Source organism: Onychomys torridus, chromosome 2, assembly GCF_903995425.1.
Source record: "Onychomys torridus chromosome 2, mOncTor1.1, whole genome shotgun sequence".
Taxonomy (NCBI): domain Eukaryota; kingdom Metazoa; phylum Chordata; class Mammalia; order Rodentia; family Cricetidae; genus Onychomys; species Onychomys torridus.
In genome coordinates, this window is record NC_050444.1 from 148,930,801 (window position 1) to 148,954,471 (window position 23,671).

At 46.8% G+C, this 23,671-nt stretch overlaps 1 protein-coding gene across 1 annotated transcript; it reads right to left on the reverse strand.

Annotated features, from left to right (window-relative positions):
* Positions 1 to 1,646: 1,646 nt before the first annotated feature.
* On the reverse strand, positions 1,647 to 23,232 carry Rcan3 (RCAN family member 3). Its single transcript, XM_036179926.1, has 5 exons — positions 23,005 to 23,232; positions 14,527 to 14,763; positions 5,860 to 6,033; positions 4,135 to 4,306; positions 1,647 to 2,259 (listed from the first exon to the last, which is right to left on the reverse strand). Exons 2-5 carry the CDS (start codon positions 14,719 to 14,721, stop codon positions 2,081 to 2,083), a joined length of 720 nt encoding a protein of 239 aa, XP_036035819.1. The 5' UTR covers positions 14,722 to 14,763; positions 23,005 to 23,232; the 3' UTR covers positions 1,647 to 2,080.
* Positions 23,233 to 23,671: the final 439 nt, after the last annotated feature.

Here is a 23,671-nt window from a genome sequence, read left to right on the forward strand (position 1 = left end):
CATAATGGGGAACATAAACACTTCCCAACTGTTGAAAATCTACTTGCTTGCTGGCAGCTAGGGTCTGTCCTGCAACCAAAAGAAGCAAACTGCTGAGCTCAGAATTGCAAAGTCAAGGTAGGTGCAAAGGAGAGCCTATCAGTTAACCCCACAGATGATGATCTGGATCCAACAAACCAGTGTGGAAGGAATCACAATCTTCAATGGAATCCATTCCGAGTTTCCCAATGGCAAATACACACAGATTGGCATCTGAGGGCTGAGAGAATCTGAGGGCAAGGAGAACTTTCTGTTGTTGCTGTTGTTAGGTGTGGTGGTGCTTGCCTGAGCTCCTAGCACTTAGGAGACGGAGGCAGGAGCAGGAGCCCAAGGTCATCCTTGGACCGTAGCAAGTTTGATGTCAACTGGGACTATACGAGACCCAATTTCAACATGTTAGAAGACATTTGTGTGTGCGTGTGTGTGATACAGTTTAAATCTTCAGAGATCAATTCTACCACAAAAGACACTCAGCCCTAACATGTCACCCAAAGAACACAGCCATCATGGCTTCAATTTCTCCATTTTTCTTCTTTACAGTAGCTGCTATGTTTGTTTCTTAGCTTTATGTTTAGTTCCTTCATATCCACCAGCCAGCCTTGCATACGTGCCGTGCAATAAGAGAGCACAGTGAGAGGGTGGGGCCAGCTGACCCACCTGGAGCATGGCACTCCTGCCTGGGCAGGAGAGCCTTCTTCAAGAGGGACTGCAGCCCCAGCACACTAGTGATGCTGCACTCACATGTGCAAGAAGCAATTTTGTCTAAATGTCAACTACAAGCCAAGGTGGAAATTTTCATCAAAAAGGGAAGCATGGAACTGCACATGGTGCCTTCAATCTCAGGACTCAAGAGGCTGAGGAAAGAGAACAGTCTTGGGCTCAAGGCCAGCCTAGGCTACATAGTGAGTCTCAGGCTAACCTGAGCTACAGTGTGAGACTTTGTCTCAAAAAAAAAAAAAAAAAAAAAATAGTACTGGTGTTTTTTTTTTTTTTTTTCCATTCCAAACAGCTGAAATACTTGAACGGAAAAATTTGAAGTGCAGGATGGCTCCCACCTGTAATTCCAGCACTTGGGAGTCTGAGGCAGAAGGATCACAGAGGATTTTAGGCCAGCTAGCTACAAAGTGAAACCCTGACTTCAAAGAAAACAAACAACAACAACAACAACAACAACAAAAGAAACAAACTCCTCCCAATTTAAAGTGGTCTTCAGACAGTCTTATTATTTTCTAAAATTTAAGCACAGGACAACTCGAGCAGTGAGGGGCCAGCATCAGGACGGTCAGATTACCTCCAGAGCTGCCGCTCCTCCACAAGTGGCAACTCCTTATCATCAGCAGCCAAGCTTCTGGGGACACATCCTGCTTGCAGAACCCAGGCTTATCTGGGAGGCTGCACTGGGGGCAGGGTTCTGGGCACCACCTCCACCAACTGCAAGAGGGCTATCGAGACCAAGAGCACATCTGTGCATGCTGTGTGGAGCTGACAAGCTCATTCATTTGGCATATCATTCTCAAGGCTAGTGGAAAAATACTGGAGAAAAATGACTCCTACACATGATTTTTATATCTAACAACAACAACAACAAAAAAGTCATGTACACTGAGTAACATTCAGCCTTTGCTCAATGTATTTGTTAGACACTACCACACCAGTACAAAAATACCCACACCAAATTACTGAAATTGTAAGACTAATTTTTAAATCTGTAAAAATGGTAGTGCACTGGGTGATTCTAGTTCTGGCCTTTGGTACCCAACGATCTACACGTTCAGGGGAACTAAGGGTTTTTTTTTTGGGGGGGGGAGTCAGGTGCCACACAGTGGGGGCTAACCTTGTCGCGTAAAGTGCCATTTAAGATATTGTTCAAAATTTCAAACAGCTGGCCACATCTGCTACTTCAGCCCATGTTCCGGCCTGGCAAGGCTGGCCTGGCTGCCCGATGGATGCGGTGGCGGCGGCATCTCCTGGCTGCGCTCCAGTACAGGTGCAGCAGCGGCAGCAGCAGCAGCAGGAAGCCCAGGGGCAGCGGCGGCAGGGCTCACAGTGCACAGTCCAGCTGCTCACTCAGCGCGGCAGTGGGAGCCTCTGGGCGCCGAGTCTGCGTGATTTTTTGTTTTGGGTTTTTTGCATCTTCTTCCTCTTCAGTTTCGCTTTCACAGACGTGCACAACCACACTGGGGGTGGACTCGGTTCCTGCGTGCAGTTCATATTTCTCCCCTGCCCAGGTAAGCACAGGAAAGAGGCTTACTGCCAGTGGAAGGAATTAATTTCTTCTGTCTCCCAAATTCCTCTTCCACTAATTCATTTAACAGTTGCTGATTTTTCTATTTTTTACTTTTTGAGACCAAGTCTCGTGAAATCTGGGCCAGTCAGAAACTTGCTGCCGTAGCTGAGGCTGGCCTTGAACTCTGATTTTTCTGCTTCTATCTCTCAAGTGCTACGATTGTAGGCATGTGCTGCCTCGGTGGGTTTGTTGCTTACAGTCTGTAAAACCTATCTATCCTTCACTGGAGGCTTATCGAGTTTGGAATTAGGAAATTTCCCTTTTTTTCCCCTCTCGATGGGGTCTCACTATGCTGACAGACTTGTGGGAGGCCAGCTCCCACCTTCTCAAGGGTTCTTATGAGGAGAGAGAGATAAGAAATATTAGGAAGAAAAACACTTAGAAGACAAGAGGAAAGACAGAAACACAGGTTAGCCTTGGGAAGGCCTGGATCATCATCCAACAGTCTCTTCCGTTTATTCAAATAATACAATGCCAAGGGGCAGGGCAAGATTCCCCCTTGCAAGATCAAAGCACACCACACAGCCTAGCATAGACTCTTCCCAACACCTGTAACCATGCCCATGTCAAATCATCCCCTAATGCTGCCCTGCAGGGTAAAGCAAACTCAGATTCTCAGACCCTGAGTTAAGTTCTCACTAGGAAACCTCTGTGGGTCTCCACACAGGCTGGAACTCCTAGTGACTGCCTGCCTCTGCCTCCAAAGTTTTGTTAAAGGTAAGTGCCACCACAGAACTCCATCAAAAAAAAGGTACTGTCCTTTCTGTCCTGGGCCCTGGATAAGATCCAAGCATGGCTGCTAAGCATAAAGGCACCTTCAGGACAGACTCCTGCTAGCACACCCTGAAACTACCCTATTCACAACCACAGCCTGAACATCATGTTAATCTCCAAGACTTTACAGTGAGCATGCTCAGGAATGGGCCTGCCACTATATGAATACATACAAGCTCCCTTCACTAGGGAGGGCCTGGCTTTGGAAACAGCTCCTGTCTCTTCCTACAGGTGATAAAGCTTTCTCTTATATCCTATGCTTACTTTGGCTTTGTGCTCACTAAGATGGGAACCCATTGATTAGATTACATAAACAGTAATTATAATGTTAATATAAATGCTAATGGCTGCTCTACAAATAACTAAGGTGGGTTAGTTACATTCATAAAGGTTTTGGGTCCCATGGGAGGCACTGGCTAGGCTCTAGGCAGCAGTCTCTAGTGTAGGACCTGACATCTGAAAGAGTTCAAATGTCCACAAGCAGAAAGCTCTTTCTCAGATGCCTCTGAAGTCCCCTGAAGAGACACACTGTCCGTAACGGGGGAAATCAGCTCCTCACATTATTAAGGCAATGAGAGAGACAAGTAGAAAAGGAAAGCAGTGCTGGGCGGTGGTGCATGCCTTTAATCCCAGCACTCGGGAGGCAGAGGCAAGTGGATCTCTGTGAGTTCGAAGCCAACCTGGGCTACAGAGTGAGTTCCAGGAAAGGTGCAAAGCTACACAGAGAAACTCTGTCTCGACCCCCCCCCCCCAAAAAAAAAAAAAAGGGAAAAGTAAGAAACGAAAAAGAAAAAAGAGAAACTTTGGAAGGGGTGACAGGTTGCCATCACTAAATACCACAAAGCAGCTGCCACCTGCATAGTGCTCGACTGGGCTGCAGAGAGAAAGCAGCTCGCGTTCTCTAAGCGCCTGTATTAAGTCCTAGCTGAGTTGCTAACAGTGAAAACGACCACGCTGCACGTACCATCTATGTATGGTCTCCAACACACAAAGCTCCCAGGCACAGATGGTAAGAGCAAGGCAGAACCCGTTACCTGGCCCCAGCTTGGAGACGGCACAGAGTAAGTCATAGTTGATCACAGGCATTGCATCCTCACTCTGCTTCCACCCCACTGGCGGGGAGGCTGGCGGGGAGATGAGGAACTGCTTGGGGGGCTGTGGTGGCAGTAGGTAGGCCTTGTCCCGAGTCTCCCCGGACACCTGCACCTGCAGGGAAGGACAGGGTCATGAGCACTCCGCAACCATCTTCCCTTGTCATCTCTATGATAATTCTTAAACATGTCTCTAAAACATTTGTAATCTCCCAGGAGGCGGACTGGGTTTACCTGGCTCACTGCACCGGGCCACACACACTAGATCCTTGACAGACACGAGGTCAGTGAAAGAATACATGTATAAACAGATGGGCGAAGAAGTGCATGGCAGGAACTACGGCTGTGATCTGGGCTCTAAGTGTTCCTCAGGGTCTGTGTGGTAGAGCCTTGCTCCCCTGAGGGGTGAAACTGGGAGCCTTTAGGAGGCAGGGAGGTCACTAGTCACTGGGAGTGTACTCTAAGGCACAGTGGGACCCCAGTCCCCTATTCTCCCTGTTTCCATGAAGGAGGTGAACAGCTCTGCCTTCACGAGCTGCCCCTACCGCAGGTCCAAAGGAAAAGGGACGGTCCTCTATGGACAGAAACCTCCAAACCATGAGCCAAGACTTCTCTGCAGCTGATTACCTCAGGGATGGCTTACAGTGGGTGTGCTGGCTAGTTTTATGTCACTTGACACAGCTTTAATCACTGAGAGAAGGGAACCTCAACTGAGAAGCTGCCTCCATTAAGATTGGGCTTAGGCAAGCCTGTAAGCATTTTCTTACTAGTGACTGATGGTGGAGGGCCCTGCCTATTGTGGCTGGTACCACCCTGGGCTGGCAGTCCTGGGTTCTATAAGAAAGCAGGCTGAACAAGCCATGAGGAGCAAGCCAGTGAGCTGCACCCTCCATGACCTCTGTATCCTGCTTCCAGGTTCCTGCCCAGGTTGAGTTCTTGCCTAGGCTTTCCTCAATGGCCGATGACATATAAACCAGATAAACCTTGTTGTCTGCAGGTTGCTTTTGGCTATGGTGTTTACTTCATCACAGTAACAGTAACCCTAACTGCCTCAGTGGAATAGTACTGTAGTGGAGTAGTGACTAACACACTAAGTTCCAGTCTCAGAAGAGGTAAAATTGCTTGTGTGGCAGTCAGAGGTCACAGGTCGCCTTTTTCCTTCCATCATATATGTATGTGTTCCAGGGATCAAACTCGGGTCCTCAAGCTCAGTGGCAAGCACCTTTACCCACTGAGCCCTCTTGATGGCCCTTGAAGATTTTCCTCTCTGTTCTCCCATGGATGACACATCCTAAGTGCTATCGTAGATGCAGAGAACATTTAAACCACTAACCTGAAGTGTCAGGGCTTAACCCTCACAGAGCCTTGGTCAAGCAAAGCTGCCAAAAAACGAATCCCTTAACTATTAGTCTCAGCAAAGAAAGACAGAAGGCTTACTAGGCTCTAAGAAAGAGGCACTTGTGTATGGGTAAAGTAAGAGAAAACATTCCATCGTCTGCTCGCCGGAATGTTGACTCACAAACCTCTGACCCACGGCTGTTGGGAGAACTGTACAGCTGTGCCGGAGAAGCAACTGTGGGGCCCGCAGCCGCAGGGCCCGCAGCCGCATGGCACGCAGGCATGCAGCCGCAGGGCATGCAGGCCAGCAGCGGCAGGCACACTCAGTACCTGTGCGAAGTACAGCTTCAGCTTCTGGCCGTGGAAGTCACTCTCGTGGAGCTCTATCCGAGCTCTCGCCGCAGCCTCGGGCTTGCTGAAGTTGATCCGCACTCTGCGGAAGCTCTTGAATAACTGAAACGTGACCTGGTCATCATAGAGGGTGAACAGAGCTTCGAACCTCTCCTGCAAGAAGAGCGAGGCAGAGACAGGGGGACGAAAGAACAAAGACTCCATTAACAGGAAGCCTGCCGAGGAGGGGTGGCCCGTGACACCCCCGTGTAGGGCACTACATTTCCTCCATAAGAAGCCCCTTTCTCAAAGGCAGGCACGCGGAGTGACTTGTGCAGACTCACATCTGCAGTCGGCACTGACTGGAGACACTTCAGCTTCAAAGGCCATACATAAACAGGATGTATACAACGGACACAGGTCCCCACAAAGAACAGGGGCATGGCCACCGCAGTCACCCACGTACCAGCCGTGCTGTTCCTCTGGCAAAGGAACATCTCTGGCATTTGGGGTGACCCTTCCCCTCTTTCTTCACAGTGCTAGGCATCTGTCTGCTGCTTAAGTCTGACCCACTGGGCGACTGCTTCCTCTTAGAACCCGAACACCTCCCGCAGCATGCACGCACAATAAAACACAGAGAAATCACCCCTACCTTTTGGTTTTTATTTTTATTTTTGAGACTAGGCTCTTCTGAAGTCCAGGTCAGCCTCTAACTTGCTAGTAGCTGAAGACAGCCTTGAACTCCTGTTTTCTCCTACCTCCAGCTCTGGGAGAGCTGATAACAGGTGCCACCAGGCCTGGCAGCTTCCTAACTTCTGCTATGGACTTCTATGTATCCTTATGCTTTAGGAACGTTTCAGAAGCAGCGCACGTACACTTGATGTGTGCACGTAAATAAAGCCAATTTACCACTCACTGTCTTGTCCTGAGAGTGTCTCTCACTATGTTGTCCTGGCTGGTCTGAAATTCAGAGATCCACCTGCCTCTGCCTCCTGAATACTGAGATTATTAAACTGGCCTTTAAAATCTTCAAGTATTAAGTTGGGCAGTAGTGGCACATGGTTTTAATCCTAGCACTCAGGAGGCAGAGGCAGATTTCTTTGAGTTCGAGGCCAACCTGGTCTATATTGGTGAAATTATTAAGGCCACTCCACGTAGTTAAAAGGGAGGTTTATTTTGTGGGGTACTTACAAATGAGGGGGTAGGTTACAGGGTCTGGCAAGGGTATAGCACAATCCGGCGTTGTTCTCTGGAGAACTCTGCTCGGTCTACCTCCAGCGTCCAGAGTCCGGGAACCAAGAGCGTGAGTACTTCCCGATCCTTCGTCTTCCGCTTCCTCCTCTGCCCCGCCTTGTGGGCGTGACCATTACCAAAGCCTCAGTGGGGGTTGGAACTTCCAGGCCAATGCTGGGATGGCTACCCACTACAGGTCTACAAAATAAGTTCCAGGGCAGCCAGGGCTCTTACACAGAGAAACTCTGTTTGGAAAAAAAAATTTAATAGATAAATAAATTCAAAAATTAAACAAGTTTTAGTAGTGTTTTTGGTTATACAGACTATAAAGGAATCGGGGTTCGAATACCATGATTTCAGAACAGATCCTTACTTGCCACTCAGCTGCTTCCTGAGCAGCCTGCACTATCTGCCTTCAGCCACTACTGTGGAAACCCACCCATGGGGCCGCAGATAGCTCATGGGTAAAGGTGCTTGCTGTCATCCCCGATGACCTGAGTGTTCAATCCAGCTGCTACTCTGCACTTGGTCATGTTGAGTGTCCCCATCAAAACAGGACTGGGGGTCAGGCAGACCTGCCTTCACATGCCCCATCACAAGAAAACCACTCAAACATCAACAGATAGATACTCTGTATACAAAGGGACACACGACATTTCATACCAGCCAGTCCTTCCTAGAAAAATTCTCTGAGGCTGGGGAGATGCCTCAGTGGACACTTGGCATTCAAGTGTGAGAACCCAGGACCCATATAAGAAGCTGGGCAGGCATGATGGCCTGTAATCCCAGTGCTTACGGGGAGATAGGAGCTGGAGAGTTAGACTAGTCCAATCAGTGAGCTCCGGGTTCAGTAAGAGACATCTGACATTAACATCCGTCCTCCTCATGCATGCACACATGCACCCACAAGCACATGTGTGAAAACACACACACACACACACACACACACACGACATACATATATACAGAACTTCACTCTGCATTAATATTGACTGAGTCCACTACAACACACAGACCCAAGGTACACATTAGGAAAACACGTATTAAATTTTCAAACTCATGTTCAGTCATAAGCAAGTCTGTTTCCTATTTTAAGAAAAGAAAAGTTGGTGGCTAAGAGATGGCTCAGTGGGCAATCTTGACGATCCAAGTTTGATCTCTGAACCCACGTGGTAGAAACAGCTCCCAGACTCCTGAAAGTTGTTCTCTGGCATCTATTCTTGTACTGTGGAATAAGCTCCATCCCTAAATAAATGTAAAGTATCGAAATTTCCTCAGGGGGCCTGCCTTGAGGAGATTTCTCCCGAAGTCCTGGGGAGGAGGCTACAGCGTGGGGTAATCTGAGGGGTCCTCTACTATATCTACATACACAAAACCTTTGATTTATTCACTGTTTTTCTGAGTCAGTTCCCTCTCTAATCAGCTTCAGTTCTGCCCTCTCACCTGGCTCCTTTCTTGCCTGATTTCTTTCTACATTCATCCGCTGACCCCTCTAAGTTCTATCTTAAGTCTCTCATCTTAGTTCTGCCCCATCTTGGTCTTTCTTATCTTGTTCTTCCCTATCTGGCTCTTCCTCATCTTCATCTCATTCTTCCAGTTCTCCAGGCAAAATCCTGTCCAAATCTCTGAGGTTTACGGCTATACACCCATGCAATAGTGCTCTAGCCTAAGAAGCTCACCAGGCTTCAATTCTTACAGGGTCATAAAGGCAGACAAGAGTTTAATCCAGGCAGTGACCATCAGGCTTTCTTTTACAACTCAAAAGAGGAATGACAAAGGAAGAGGTCAACTAAGCTAAAATGGGTTGATATATCAGGAAAAGCGAGTTTATGTGCTCAAAACTACAATCCTAAAAATGGTTAGGTAAATGTTAGGAGTCTATAATGTTAGTATAAGTACCACTAGGGTATTTAAAGGTTCAAAGTTCTTGGAGAGGTCATGAGAACACATGAACTTCACAGTAGAGGACAGCTGGATCATGAGAAGACAAACACCAAATCTCCCTGCGACTTGGACTACTCCTCTGCAAGGCCCTTAGCTTCTTCCAGGCATTAGCTTGTCATCAACAGTTGAATTTCCACTTCATTTTCCTGCGGCTTGCAACAGTAAAGATTTTTTTTTTTAATTAAAAAAATTTGAAAAAAGAATAACTTGGCGTTAAAAATAACAAACAAGCAATTAACGACACCGGGGAACTCCAAATATGTTAAAGAAGAATAAAACACTAGCCGGGCGGTGGTGGCGCACGCCTTTAATCCCAGCACTCGGGAGGCAGAGGCAGGAGGACCTCTGTGAGTTCAAGGCCAGCCTGGGCTACAGAGCAAGACCCAGGACAGGCACCAAAGCAATGCAGAGAAACCCTGTATCGGAAAAAAGAAAAAAAAAAAAAAAGATGGTGTGTGTGAAAATCCACAGAAGCAAGGAGATGGCCTTGCCTTTAGTTTCCTTTTATGGTCTATTTTCTCACAGTTTACATCTTCCTCCCACCCCACATGTGTACTATCGTTAAGTAACACTGATGAGGGCTGGGCATGGTGGCCCTCCCTCCACTCAGGAGGAAGAGGCAGGTGAGTTCGAGGCCAGCCTGGTCTACATAATGAGTTCCAGGACAGCCAGGACTATATATAGAGACCAAACCAAACCACTGGTGAGGGGCTTGGCATGTGGCTTAGTTTGTACAGTGCATCCATGAAGCCTCAGGTTCCATCCCCAGCACCACATAAAACAGGGCAGGCTGGTGCACCCTTGTACTCCCAGCACTCAGGAGGCAGAGGCAAGAGGATCACAAGTTTAAGGTCATCCTTACCTACCTACTGTTCAGTTGGAACTCCAGCTCACTCCTGCTTGGTCCAGAAAGCCCTATTCTTGTCCCTCTGCCTCCAAACTCTGTCCACTCAGAGAGTCTCCAAAGCAAGGAAAGGCACCCAAAAGCCCAGTTCTGCATTTTTGGTGGCTACACAGCTTTTGCCCCTGAAGCTGCCATTCACCCAAGTCCCCATCTAAAGTGGTCAGCTTTTGGCCATACTTGGACACAAACCCTGCTTTTGGCAGACACATCATCAGCCCTGCCTACAACCTATGTAAGCTCTCTGCTTTAGTTCGGGTGTGCAGCTTCTCTAGCCTCGATCTCTGGGACTGGAGAACTAACCCTGGAGTTGCTTTGCTCAAACAAACCCGTTGTTATACTTTTTCAATTCAGCTTGATCTGGCTTACTACGTCAGCAAAGAAACCTATTATGGGGCGGGGTGGGGTTGGGGGTGCTGAAAACCTATTACCAAGTGTGAGACAAGCCTGTGGTACACGAGACCCTGTTTCAAAAAAAGTGTGTGTGTAAAAATCTTTTCAAGTTCAGAACAGATTATTTTTTTATTTTATTTTTTTGGTTTTTTTGAGACAGGGTTTCTCTGTGTAGCTTTGCACCTTTCCTGGAACTTGCTTTGGAAACTAGGCTGGCCTCGAACTCACAGAGATCCGCCTGGCTCTGCCTCCCGAGTGCTGGGAGTAAAGGTGTGCGCCACCAGTGCCTGGCCAGAACATTTATTTTTTAAGTGTTGTGTTTAATTTCAGTACTGATTTTGCAGGAAGGATTGATCTTCCCAGGGTCCACTGAAGGTGTTCAGTTCCAAATTCTACACCGTGTGGATGACTTGCATGGGTGGGTGAGTCAAAGAAAAATGAAGAAAAGTAAGATAATAAGAGAGGAAGAGAGAAAGAACAGAGCCAGGTGTGGTAACACAAGCCTGTAATCGAAGCGTTTGGGAAATGGAGGCAGGAAGATCAGAAGTCAGGCTAGCTTAGATGTGCTGGATAGTGCTATGTCAGCTTGATACAAGCTAAAGTCATCTGAGAGGAGGGACCCTTTATTCAGAAAATGCCTCCGTAAGATCAGGCTGTAGGCAAGCCTGAAGGGCATTTTCTTAATTAGTGATTGATATGGAAGGGCCCAGCTCATGGTGGGTGGTGCCATCCCTGGGCTGGTGGTCCTGGGTTCTATTAGAAAGCAGGCTGAGCAAGCCAGGGGAAGCAAGACAGTAAGCAGCATCAGTCCACTGCCTCTGCATCAGCTCCTGCCTCCAGGTTCCTGCTCCGTTTGAGTTCCTGTCCTGACTTCCTCCAATGAACAGTGACATGGAAGTGTAAGTCAAATAAACCCTTTTGTTTCCAAGTTACCTTTGTCATGGTGTTTTATCACAGCAATAGCAACCCTACACACAGCCAGGTGGTGGTGGTGCACACCTTTAGTCCAGTACTCTGAAGAGGCAGGTGAACCTGAGCCTGAGGCCAGTCTGGTCTACAAAGTGAGTTCCAGGACTATCTGGGCTGTTATAGAGAAACCCTGTCTCTAAAAAACAAAACAAAAGAGGAAAGAAAGAAAGAAAACCAGGGCTGAAGAGATGGCTCTGTGGTTGAGAATATTTGCTGCTCTTGCAGAGGACCAGGATTCATTTTCCAACATCTACATTGTAGGTGGCTCACAACCATCTGTAACCCCAGTTCCAAGGGATCTATTACCCTCATCTGATTTCTTTTGAGATCCACACAAATAAAACTTAAAAAGAAAAAGAAGAACAAAAGAAAACCAACAAGAAGTCAATTTTCCATGTAGTCACAACCTCCCCAGGCCATGTGTGTGTGTGGGAGATGGGGGGGGTGATGGGGGACGGAATAGATTTACTGGTATGAAGTCCCTCCCAATAAGTCTTTTTAAAACTTAAAATGTGCATTTATTACTATTTGTGTGCATGAGTGGGTGTGTGGGTGGTGGTCTCAGAACTATGTGGCATCCATGCTCCCTTTCACCTTCCTGTGGATTTTTAGGGAGGCTGTCAGGCTTGCATCACTGAGTGGCAGGCACCTTTTCCCAGTGATCCATCTCACTGTCCCCAAAGAATTCTTGCAACTATGATTTTAGGATAAAGTGGTCCTAAGATCCTCTCAGATACCAAAATGCTTGTATAGTAATTGTTGGATATAAACAGGGCAGTATTTGCAAAGAACCAGCATACTTCTTTGTTATGTTAAACCACCTCTTCATGATCTACACGGAATTCAATGTAAACAGTTTTTATACTGTATTGCTTAGTAATGACAAAGATCTGTAAATATTCAGTATAGAAACAACTTATTCTCTTTTTCCCCTCTTTCCTTTTCTGAGACAGGGTCTCACTATGCAGCCCTATGGCTAGCCTGGAACTCACTATGTAGACCAGGGTGGCCTCCAACTCACAGAGACCTACCTGTCTCTGCCTCCCATGTGCTTGGATTAAACCTGTACATGCGTAAGTAGTGCTAGATACAATGTCTTAACAGAACATTTTCCACCAGTGACTGTCCAACTCTGAGATGCTACATCCACTGAGATACAAAAGGCTGGGTTTGATACCTGTGCTTTCTTACGGTAACAATAAATCGTCTCTAACATGAAGTTCAGAGGTCTTAAACAGATGAGAAAAGCAGGGTGGATGATTTCTGATTTCTAAACTGTGGCTGAACTGGCCAAAGAAACAGCATTTGTGAAATAAAACAACCTGCAAAGAAACCCCTTCGCGATGACCATGCCGGCCAGCCCCTGCTGCATAGGCTCTCATTTTCAGGCAGGACCCCTGAGCTGCTCCCCGCACCCCACCACCCTCATATGCCCGGTACAGTCTGGATTGCTGCCCTTTACTCAGAAGCCCTAGGGAGCACATTCTGCAGAAGGGCCAGCTCTTCCACTTGGCATCAGTGTTACTGACTTGGGAACTCATCACCTGTGTGTCAACCATACAGAATGCTCTCTACTCTCTCCTGCCATACCCTGCCCTAATTAGGTTCTTAGGATATCTGGTTTCCTCTGGCTAAAACTTCCTTCGTTTTCTCTGCTAAAATTCTCTCACAGCTCTTCCCCAATGCCACATGCCCTTTCTGAGAGACTTACTGAATCTGGCTGTGAATATGTCTGCTGAAACCTCGCTGGACTTCCAATGTTCCCAGAGGGACTAACTTTCCATTGTGTACCTGACCCATCAGCCCCACTACAGGACTCAAAAGCTGTGTAATTCACACTCTGCCCTCCGACCTAACCAGCATGGAGCCTACACTGCAGGTGTTTGAGCGTGCATCCAGCTCTGCCCCGGAAGACACGACAGGAAGTCCAGCCTGGGCTGGAGTGAGAATGGGTCTCAATGAAAGGAAAATTCTTTGTGAACGTTTACATTTGTGTAACATTTACAGGCCAAGTCAGGAGTGATGGTTTCTATCTGTGTTCCAGTGCTCAGGAGGCTGAGGAGGACTGCCCAGATGTTAGTGTAGACCACAGTGAGACTATGCCTCAGAGAGAGAGAGAGAGAGAGAGAGAGAGAGAGAGAGAGAGAGAGAGAGAGAGAGAAAAGAAAGGAAAGATAGGTATGTAGGCTTTTGTGAGCATAGAAAATAATACCAGAAATGTTAACAATGAGCTAGTAATTAGCCCTAATAGCCAACATGTAATAAGCCCCAAGAAAAAGCTGAATTCTGGGTTGGGGATTTAGCTCAGTGGTAGAGCACTTGCCTAGCAAACACAAGGCCCTGGGTTCGGTCCTCAGCTCAAAAAAAAAAAAAAAAAAGCTGAATTCCTTCTTATGGAATTTTTTCTTTTCTTTTCTTTTTTACTTTTTGGTTTTTTGAGACAGGGTTTCTCTGTGTAGCTTTGCGCCTTTCCTGGAACTCACTCTGTAGCCCAGGCTGGCCTTGAACTCATAGAGATCCCCCTGCCTCTGCCTCCCTAGTGCTGGGATTAAAGGCGTGCACCACCACTGCTTGGCTCTGAATTCCTTCTTTAGTAAATGCACAAGGAGAAAGCAGGGAAAAAAAAAAAATCATGTGCTTGGAGGCTGGGTATGGTGACATATCCCTGTGACATATGTCAGTATTCCGGAGTTAGAGCTGGAAGGATCACTGGAAGTTCCAGGTCAGTCTGAGCCACACAGCAAATCCCAGGACACTCTGGACTGCAGAGTAAGACCTTGTCTCAAACACAGCAGCATGTTTTGGCTAAAGGAGGACTCAATGGAGGTGTGAAGGGCACAGGAGAGGAGGACAGGATGTATATGGCAAAAACATATTATATACACAAATAAAATTGCTAATGAATCACATTATGTATATTTAATTTCTTCAAGCAAAACATTAAAAAAGCGTTTCTTCAACTGCAGTCTCCAAAACTCAATGGATGAATAAAAAGCACATTTAATGAGCCTTGATTACAGAGTTCACTAGAAGCCAATGCTTCTCAAGTGGAGTGGGAGGACGGGATCTGAAGCACACCTGTCAGTGCAGGCCGAGGCTCTCCTAAGACACAGGGAGGGGTCCAGTGTGGCACACACTGTTATTTCATGTCACGGGCCATCGGACCTATCTGCCCAAAGCTATCTATGCTTCCCATAGAGAGAGTGCAGGAACTGGGGCGTGCCTACCTTCTGCTCTGGGACCTCAAACACTGCTTCGTGGACACCGCAAGCAAAAAGTGAGGTGGGCAGGTCGCTTAGATCCATCATCTCTTCCAAGTCGTCTTCATTTTCACCAAAGACCATCTCCTCTTCCTCCTCCTGGTCGCTGCTACAGAGATCTGACTGGCTATCATTCCAAGACTTCATGGTGTCTCGTAGCATCTTCTCTGTGGGTAAAGTTCTAGGATATCTGCCAGACACTTACTGCTTAAAAAAAAAAGGAAACAACAGAGAAAAAAACTGAAGGCCTTATCATGTTCAGTCAATCTATTTCTCAAGACAGCAATTCATCAAGCAAAACGACTTTATCCAGGAAAGATCAATCAGCATTTAAGTCAGCTCCGGCTCTCACAGATGAATTTTCTATCTACAAATATGATTTGCGTAGCAGATTTTATGGGCAATGAAATATGAAGAAGAAGCAAGCGCTTCCTAGTGGAAACGGGATGAAGAGGGTGATGTGACATGAGCGCGTCAATATGTACTCTAGTTTACAAGCAGAGCGAGGCGAAGTGGGAACCACAGCGGCCTTCACATATTTGTTTTGGGTTTTAGGTGGAAAACACTGGAAGTGGCCCAGCAGAATCACACCCACACGGTCTGCTCGCCATCTGCACCCTGAAATGCTGTCTGTGAGGCTCTGCCTTTCTTAACCAGTCTGGTTTTTTTCTGGGCAGACTCTCAAATAATTCAGTTGCTTAGGTCCCTGAGTTCTCCCTAAAAGGTGTTCGTAGACACACAATGCAAGTGTGTAAACACACTACTAAAGCTGGAAGACAATCCAGAGGACACACTTTTGAACTTTTAGACATTGTGCACTTAAAGTCAGAGGCCTAGAGCTGACACTGCCCCTCTGTAAAATATTGGGGCAGAATCTGGCTGTGTCTGGTTCTTCGGAAAATCACACCACACTCATCATGCAGTGTCCCTTTGGACACACCATATTTCAAGATGATGACATGGAACTGAAGAAAACTCAGGAGTGATAGAGACACTGAGTGATCATGATTATTACGACTGTACTTGTGAGTTCCCCTTTCATTTCAAAGGACACAGGCTGCAGCTACATTGCTTACATAGGATACATTTCCTACTGGTTGTTAACTATGAGATAAAAATAGCGGAATTTCCCATTATTCTATACCACTTAAGAGACCTTAAAAAATAGCATCTCTATACTTGCTTCTGTCAATATTCTGGGCACCTACCGCCAGGTACTGGGAGACACCAGAGTAGTTCTCCTGTAGGGCCATCCAGTCACACTCCCCAATGGGGCCTCATCCAACTGTCTGCCATACTATCCATTCCATCCACCTTGGCACTTAAGCACATTCATGTTGCATCCCCAACATCCCCACCTTGCTGTCTGTCATCCAGCTGCTCCTCCTCCTCCCCACTCCCTGCAGAGTGGGCTCACCTAGCTTATTTCCTCCACTCCACTCCCTCCAGGGTTCTGTCTTCCAGGCAGCTGCCCTTCTCTTCCTCACTACTGACAAGAAAGGCTTCCTAAGCACCAGAACCCACCTTCTGCAGCCTCCTTCCTTCATCCAGTCTCTCCCTGCAGGCGGTCACTCTCTACACTTGGGTCTCTGTGGTTTTAGCGCTGCCCGCTCTGGGGTCTCTAAGTCCTTAGTTCCCACCTTGGTTTCCTGCTTCTCTGGTTCCCCTGTGTGTCAGTACCATGGTGTATTTCACACAACTGCTACTAAGCCATGAAGATGGCCTCAAAATGATGGCTGACTGTGCACTGCACAAAATGGAAGTCTGGAAAATATACCTTGTCCCCAGGAGCTTCTGAGCTGCCCCTTGGTGGCCCACAAGTCAGACAATCATTTTTAGCTGATTCTTTTCATTGCTGTGAGAGAATGCTCCGGTCTGAGGGGAATTGTCCCCCCCCCCCCCCCCAGAGACTCACTATGGCTTTCATTAGGGAGGGCCTGGGCTCTCACCATCCTTCGCTCCCTTCTCTGTTCTAAGGTTATATGGCTGCTTACAAATCACTCCAGACTGCCCAGGCCTTCCAATTCCCAGGCCCTGCCAACTCACAGCTGCTCAGTAAGGGCTCAGTGTCTCCACATCACTGGCATGTCATGAATGACAGAAGAAAATTCAGTTCTGTAAGGAATCAGAGATGGGCCCCCAAAACAGCTGTGGAGGACAACAGCAGGCAAAAAATGGGCTACAGTCAGGCACAGAGCATGTGTGCATGATGTCAGGAAGAGAAATGCTGGAAAGCTGGTAAAGGTGTTTCGCTACTGACCTAGTTTAAAAGTGTAAAAGTGTAAAAAAAAAAAAAAGTGGGCTTTCTTTGTAGCTTGTCTATTAGAGGCATTAATGTTTGTTTGTTTGTAATCCCCCATTTATTTTTCATTTATTCCCCACTTAAAAGATGTCAGACGCCAGGTGGTAGTGGTGCACGCCTTTAGGAGGCAGAAGCAGGCGAATCTCTGTGAGTTTGAGGCCAGCCTGGTCTACAGAGTGAGATCCAGGATAATCAGAGCTGTTACACAGAGAAACCCTGTCTCAGGGGAAAAGAAAAATAAAGACCCCCCCCCAAAAAAAATTAAAAAATAAAAAAGTTGTGAGAAAGATGGATGTGGTAGCCCACGTCTTTAATACCAGCACTCGGCAGACAGAGGCTGGTGGATCTCCATGAGTTCCAGGCTAGTCTGGCTACATAGGGAGTGAGTTCCAGACCAGTTTCCAGCAGGCAGAGCTCCTTCAGGGAAGCGGACAGAGGAAAGAAAGCCAGCCTATTTTCTGCCTACATATGTGCAGCACTAAGGATCAAAGCCATGGCCTTGATAATGCTAAGCCCATACTCTACTACTGGGCTACAGCCCTAGCCTCCAGTCTACTTTTGATAGTTATTACTTTGTTTCAAGGTTCTTCCTCCAATATGACAAAGATTAAAATAAAAATAAAGCATAGGAAACCATCTTTGGCTTGACTTAGAATGTTATACATTCATTTCCTGTTTTTCTACTTCAACTTGGGGTAACTTTCTTTTGATATAACTTCAAAAACAAATGGTAAAAATGGGCTTAGGCATGATAGCTCATGTCTACAATCTCGGCATTCAAGAGCCTGAGATAGGAGGACAGCTGTGAGTTTGAAGTCAGCCTGGATTACATAGTGAATTCCAGTCCTGCCTGGCTTACAGTGAGATACTATCTCAGAAAAAACAACACATTTTAGCTGGGGGTAGTGACACAAAGCTTTAATCCCAGCACTCAGGAGACAGAGGCAGGTGGATCCTGAGTTCAAGGGCAGCTGGAGCTATATAGAGAAACTCTGACTCAAAAATCCAAAAGAGATGGCTCAGCGGTAAAGAGCATCGACTGCTCTTCCAGAGGACCCAGGTTCAATTCCCAGCACCCACATGGCAGTTCACACCTGTCTGTAACTCCAGTTCCAGGGGACCCGACACCATGGCAAAACACCAATGCACATAAAAGCCAAACCAAACCAAACCAAACCAAACAACAACAAAACCAATACATCTTTATATATAAGTACCAGACTGCCTTTTAACTTTATCATTCCCTCTCCAAACTATTAAAAAGTAAAGTATAGCACATATACTCCCAAATCAGCATGTGAGAGCAAGATCAATTTCTTACACAGTAGCAAACCCTATCCAAATAACAATGATATAGTAGTATTATTATTTTAGTCTCTACTCAAATTTCATTACTCATCCTAATAATGGCCACAATAGTGATTTTTTTCCTTCAAAATGACTTATTTGTTGTGGCACTAAGGGTTGAACCCAGGGCCTCCCACACACTAGGCAAGTGTTCTCTACCACTGCACTGCTTTCCAGTCCTCTTTTTTCCTGTATTTTGGTCTCATTAAGCTGTCCAGCCTGGCTCCGAATACCCCCTTTAGCCTAGGCAGGCCTTGAACTTTTGATCTTCTTGCCTTAGCTTCTCCATTAGCTGAAATCACAGGCCTATGCCACCAAGCCCAGATAAAGGTTTTAGATTATCATTAAGTAATTTTATTATGAGACTTACACATTTATATTCTTAAAAAGGGCAGACTGTGGAAATACACCTAGCTATGAACATATCTGAGCCATCCTTGAGTGTTTCCAGAAGGGGGTCAGGATCCACCTTCAGACCTTCAACACTGGAACTCTGGCCCCACAGGACTCTGTTCATGCACATTACTCTACCTATCTTACTTAACTATTTCTGGTGGGTTTAGGGACTTTTTTTTTTTTTTTTTATTTCTATTACCTCTTTATGTATTTGTGTTTTTATGTATGTGTGTGTGCTGGTATGTGCCATGGTGTGCATGTGGAAGTCAGAGGACATTTCGGGAGTCCATTCTCTCCTACCATATGAATGGAACTCTGGCCATGTTAGCCTTGGCAGCAAGTGCCTCTATACCTTGAGCCATCTCACCAAACCTGCCTGCCTCTTCCTGGTTCCCCAAGTACAAAACAGAGATAATAATAAACTTTACTCAATAAAGACGTTGGGAGAAATAAATGTTCATATTCAGAATAATACTTTGCACATGACCAACACTCAGTAATTCTTTTAAAACAAGCATGGATTTCCTTGTTGGTTACAAGGACCCAGGTAGCATCAAATCTGTTGGCAGAAATGATATTTAAATCATAATATGGAGGGGAAAAAACCAACAACAAAACAACCCTCTGAGTAATCACAAAGGAATAAAAACCCCTCGAAGTTTGTCTGACCTCAAGAAAAGCAGGGAGGGTTTATCAGTAAACTGAGCTCCTGAACAGTCACTGATCTAGTGTGAAAATAGATTGAACAGAAAGATGCCACCAGGCCTATTTGTCACAACGAAATGCATATGGAATTGGCCATTACTCGACAGATGTTGGCTATCTTGCTAAAAACACACAATGAGGCTTTTTGTTGTTTTTGTTTTGAAGTCAACGGTCAATCACTTCAGAATTTCCTGGCATTCTAAATGCAGTTAAAATTGAAAAGAGAAACATGCATGGACATCACATTTGGTAACCTAGCAGCTACTTAAAAGCTAATGTTGGTTTCATTTAGGCAATGAGCAAACTGGAGGTGGGGCTAGGGCTCAGTGCTATAGCCCAGGACCCTGGGATCCATTCCTAGCCCAGAGGTTCTATTCCTGATTACAGGAATTGTTGCAGCCTTCCCCTGAGCCGATCGGGGCTTAGCATCACCTCCAATGCTGCTCTAGCCCTGGCTGGCTTCTGGCAAACGGTTATTCACAGAAACATTAAATGAGTGGGAAACCTCCAAGGATCATGGCCATCTGCTCTGCTGCACCAGCCTTGGGACAAAACTAATCCACCAAGGCTGAATGCCAAGCAATTTCAGCTCATTAGGAAAAGGTGAATTCTTTCTCCTCTAGAACTTTTAAAAAATGTTTCCCAACTTGGGCAACATTTTATTATCTTAGCTTGATTCTGTTTTTTTAATGAGCAAAATAGCTACAAAAATACCAGAAGCAAATGTGAACTTCATTTGAATTTCTAATTTAGACTAAATTTTCCAAAAGAACATTCAGGACTGCCAACATCAGGGTTCTGAAGTCTAATGTGATTCCTCTATCTTCCACTCCTTCTTATCAATCATTGACAGATGGAATTCTACGTTTTTTTGTTTGTTTGTTTTGTTTTTTCGAGACAGGGTTTCTCTGTACAGCTTTGCGCCTTTCTTGGAACTCACTCTGTAGTCCAGGCTGGCCTCGAACTCGCAGAGATCCACTTGACTCTGCCTCCTGAGTGCTGGGATTAAAGGCATGCGCCACCACCACCCGGCTTACTTTTTTTTTTTTTTTTTTTTAAGTAGTAATGACCAACAAAAATCGGCATAATAAAGTTGGTGGAACATTGGTGTAAAATAGGTTATAAAGATTAGATTTTGGAGGATAGAAAGATGGCTTAGCTAGAAAGTTAAGAGCGTATATTGCTTTTACAGAGGCCCAGAGATTGGTTTCTAGCTCCCACCTCAGGTGGCTTATAACTACCTGCAACTCCAGCTCCAGGGGATCCAATGTCCTCTTCCGGTCTCCAGATACCTGTGCTCACGTGCATATACTCACACACAGACATAATTAAAAATAAATCAATCTTTTAAAAAGCTGTATTTCTGGGGCTAGAGAGATGGCTCTTGCTCTTGCAGAAGACCTGGGTTCAGTTCCCCGAACCCACATGGGAACTCACACCATCAATAATTCCAGGATATCCGATATATTCTTCTGAGGGCACCAGGCATGTATGTGGTACATATACATACAAGCAGACAAAACATTCGTGCACATAAAATAAACCTTTAAAAACTTAAAAATGACATTTCCGTATTTGGAGTGTTTTCAGGACCTAAAGTCACACCACTTTATTGCTAGTCTGTAACTGTTCCTATCATCATCACTGATGTTCCTGCTCTACCTACAAGTATGAGAAAGACAAGAATGGAAGTGATGCATGGCAGGGCTTTGGAGAGCAGCTGATGCTATTTGCTCTGCTGCATACAACCCATAACTCATCCTCCCTGAACAAAATCATTTCACTCTAGAGTGATGCACCCTAAACTCAATGGCTGAAGGACTTTTTCCCTGTTCTCATTCTGGGGATTGAACCTAGGACCTCAAGCACTTTACCGCTGAGCTACATCGCTCCCGGCAAAGTTGAGCTTTCTGTAGGTTTCTGAAGCTAAGTCAAATGCCTCTGAACATTAACGCCTGCAGCCACTGCATAGAGCCACAGCACCGGGTCTGATGAATGGAGTTCTAAGTCACACTATTTTTCATGCCTTTCCCCATTTTTGGATCCACATTTCCTGTAACATCATACAGCATTGCTTCTCATTTGTTAGCCTAAGACTAAGGTTTTAAAACCTTAAAATATATCACAAATGAACAGTAAAGAAAAACTCAAGTTTTCCAAAAGCACTTAAATCTCCTCTCTTGGAGTTTGGTTGCCAATGAGGTAAAATGTAAAGCTGTAGCAAAGACTAACAGGACACTAATTTTAATTTTTTCATAACCCTCCTACATCCAAAGTCTATCAGAACGCTAACATATAATCCCAATCAAAAGGAACAACTCTGCATGCTGCATAAACATCTAGACTCTGAGACTTGATACATTTTTAAATTTATTCTGGCTTTTAACTTATTAACCTGTATGTGTGTGCCTGTGTGTGTGTATGTCTGTGCATCAGGTATGTGTATGAGACCTCAGAGGTTAAGAAGAGGGTTGGGATCATCTGGCCCTGGAGTTACAGACTGTTGTGAGCTGTCTGTCATATGGATGCTGGGAATCCAATCCCAGTCCTCTGCAAGAGCAGTAAGTGCTCTTAACAGCAGAGCCAGACCTCCAGCCCCAGTATTTTGTTAGAATATATTTACTTATTTAATGTGTGTGTGTGTGTTTGCCTGTGGAGGTCAGAGGACAACCTGCAAGAGTCGGTTCTCTCCTTCCACCACGTGGGGTCCTGGGATCCAGGAACTCCAGTGATCAGCTTTGCAGCATCTACCTGCTGAACCATCACACAGGACCAAATATTGTTTTACAGTTTGATATATTGGACCAGAGGCAATGGCTTAGTGATAAAATAAAAGGTTTTTGTTTTTTGGCAGGGTCTTGTTATGTAGTCCAAGCTAGCCTCCCAAGTGTGGAGAGTATAAATGTTCACCACACCCAGTTCTTAGAATAAGATTTTTAAGTAACCTCTAATTACAGACACAGATGAAATTACTTCTCTGGCCAAACAGTAGATGGAAGATTTCTATGAAAAGTTCAAGCAAATGTGTTGTACTAGATAGCTTTCAGTAGGGGGATGCGAGTATTTTTTGCTTTTAAACCCTACACTACAACATCACTCTAAATAATCCAAGTTTGAATCTGAAACACGGACCTGAGCGGCTAGAATCTTAATCCCTTGAGGAGACGATGAGATTTCGTACTGAAGCTGGAACCGGGCAACCTGGAAACAGACCGCTATTGAAAGCGCGTCGGTTCAGGAGGCGGAAGCAAGTTTCCAGAAGCCAGGGAAGCAGAGATGCACGGATGGTTTCCCTGCATCCTGGGGGAGGGAGAGGCTGGGGGGAGGAGGCTGGGCTTCCACCTGCTGCCATCCCTGTTCTACTGGCCACACCTTTCCTGCCCTCGGGGGCAGGTTGGGCCTGCCATCTTTCAAAAAGTCGTGCAGCTGATGGAGAAATTGCTGGTGGAGGAGGAAGGACTTGGGGACGAGGGGCGTTTTGTAGGATGTCACCCCGATGCGTCCGGGGAAGACCCTGGGGACCAGGCAGCTGGCCCTTAGCAGCGTCTAAGGGGCTCTGGGCAGCTCTGGGCTGCTGCTGCTGCGGCTGCGGCTGCTTCAACTTTCAGGCGTCCTGAGGATCCATCAGCCAGCGCCGCTGCAAACCTGCTCCCGGCGGCCGCGAGCCGGCCCCACCCTGCGAAGGGGACACTCACCTGTGCACTCGAGGGGAGAGGCCCGGGGGTGACGAGCACCGCCTAGGGCGGACAGACCCCCTCCGCCCGGGGCCGCGAGGAGCCGCCACGCCCTCGACGCCGGCCGCTGGGGCCGACTCAGCCGGGGACGCGGGCGGTGACTTGGGCCCGAGCGAGGTTGCGGGCGTCGCGCGCCTCACGCCCTCCCCTCGGTTCCTCCCGCCTAGAGGGGAGCGCTGCGCAGGCGCACAGACAGGTGGGCGGGGCTGTCCGCTGGGTGGGCGGGAGCCGCGGCGTGGTGGGCGGGGCTCCAGGGCGGGGCAGGTTCTGCGCGCGCGCACTCGCCCGCTCCTCCTGCCTCTCTGGCCCAGCACGAGAGGGTCTTGGGCGGAACTCTGTGGCAAAGGCTTTATGTGACCTCCAAAACGAGACCTTTGACGACCCCTACGTATCCGCCATGACCTAGAAGCCTTTCCTCTCTCTTCTGGCTGGCTCCCCAGGACAGTGACAGGAACAGCTAGCGAGGATACTAGGAACCTTCTCAGGGCCAGTTCCTGGGAGCTTCATCGGGGAACCTCCCGGGAACCCGCCAGCCGGATGTGCCAGACCGCGCCCCGCAGCGCCCGCCGCCCAGCAGAGGCGGCGGCGACGTCGCCGAGCTGTGGGCGTCACCAGGTGTCTGACTGCA

What these genes read in the sequence shown, in the direction of transcription:
- Rcan3 (XM_036179926.1), bottom strand. Translation starts at nt 14,721, where the DNA reads ATGCTACGAGACACCATGAAGTCTTGGAATGATAGCCAGTCAGATCTC. An exon ending in TTGAGGTCCCAGAGCAGAAG is followed by an intron (nt 6,034 to 14,526) that starts GTAGGCACGCCC and finishes CTCTTCTTGCAG; the next exon opens with GAGAGGTTCGAAGCTCTGTT. An exon ending in CGTCTCCAAGCTGGGGCCAG is followed by an intron (nt 2,260 to 4,134) that starts GTAACGGGTTCT and finishes TTACCTGGGCAG; the next exon opens with GGGAGAAATATGAACTGCAC.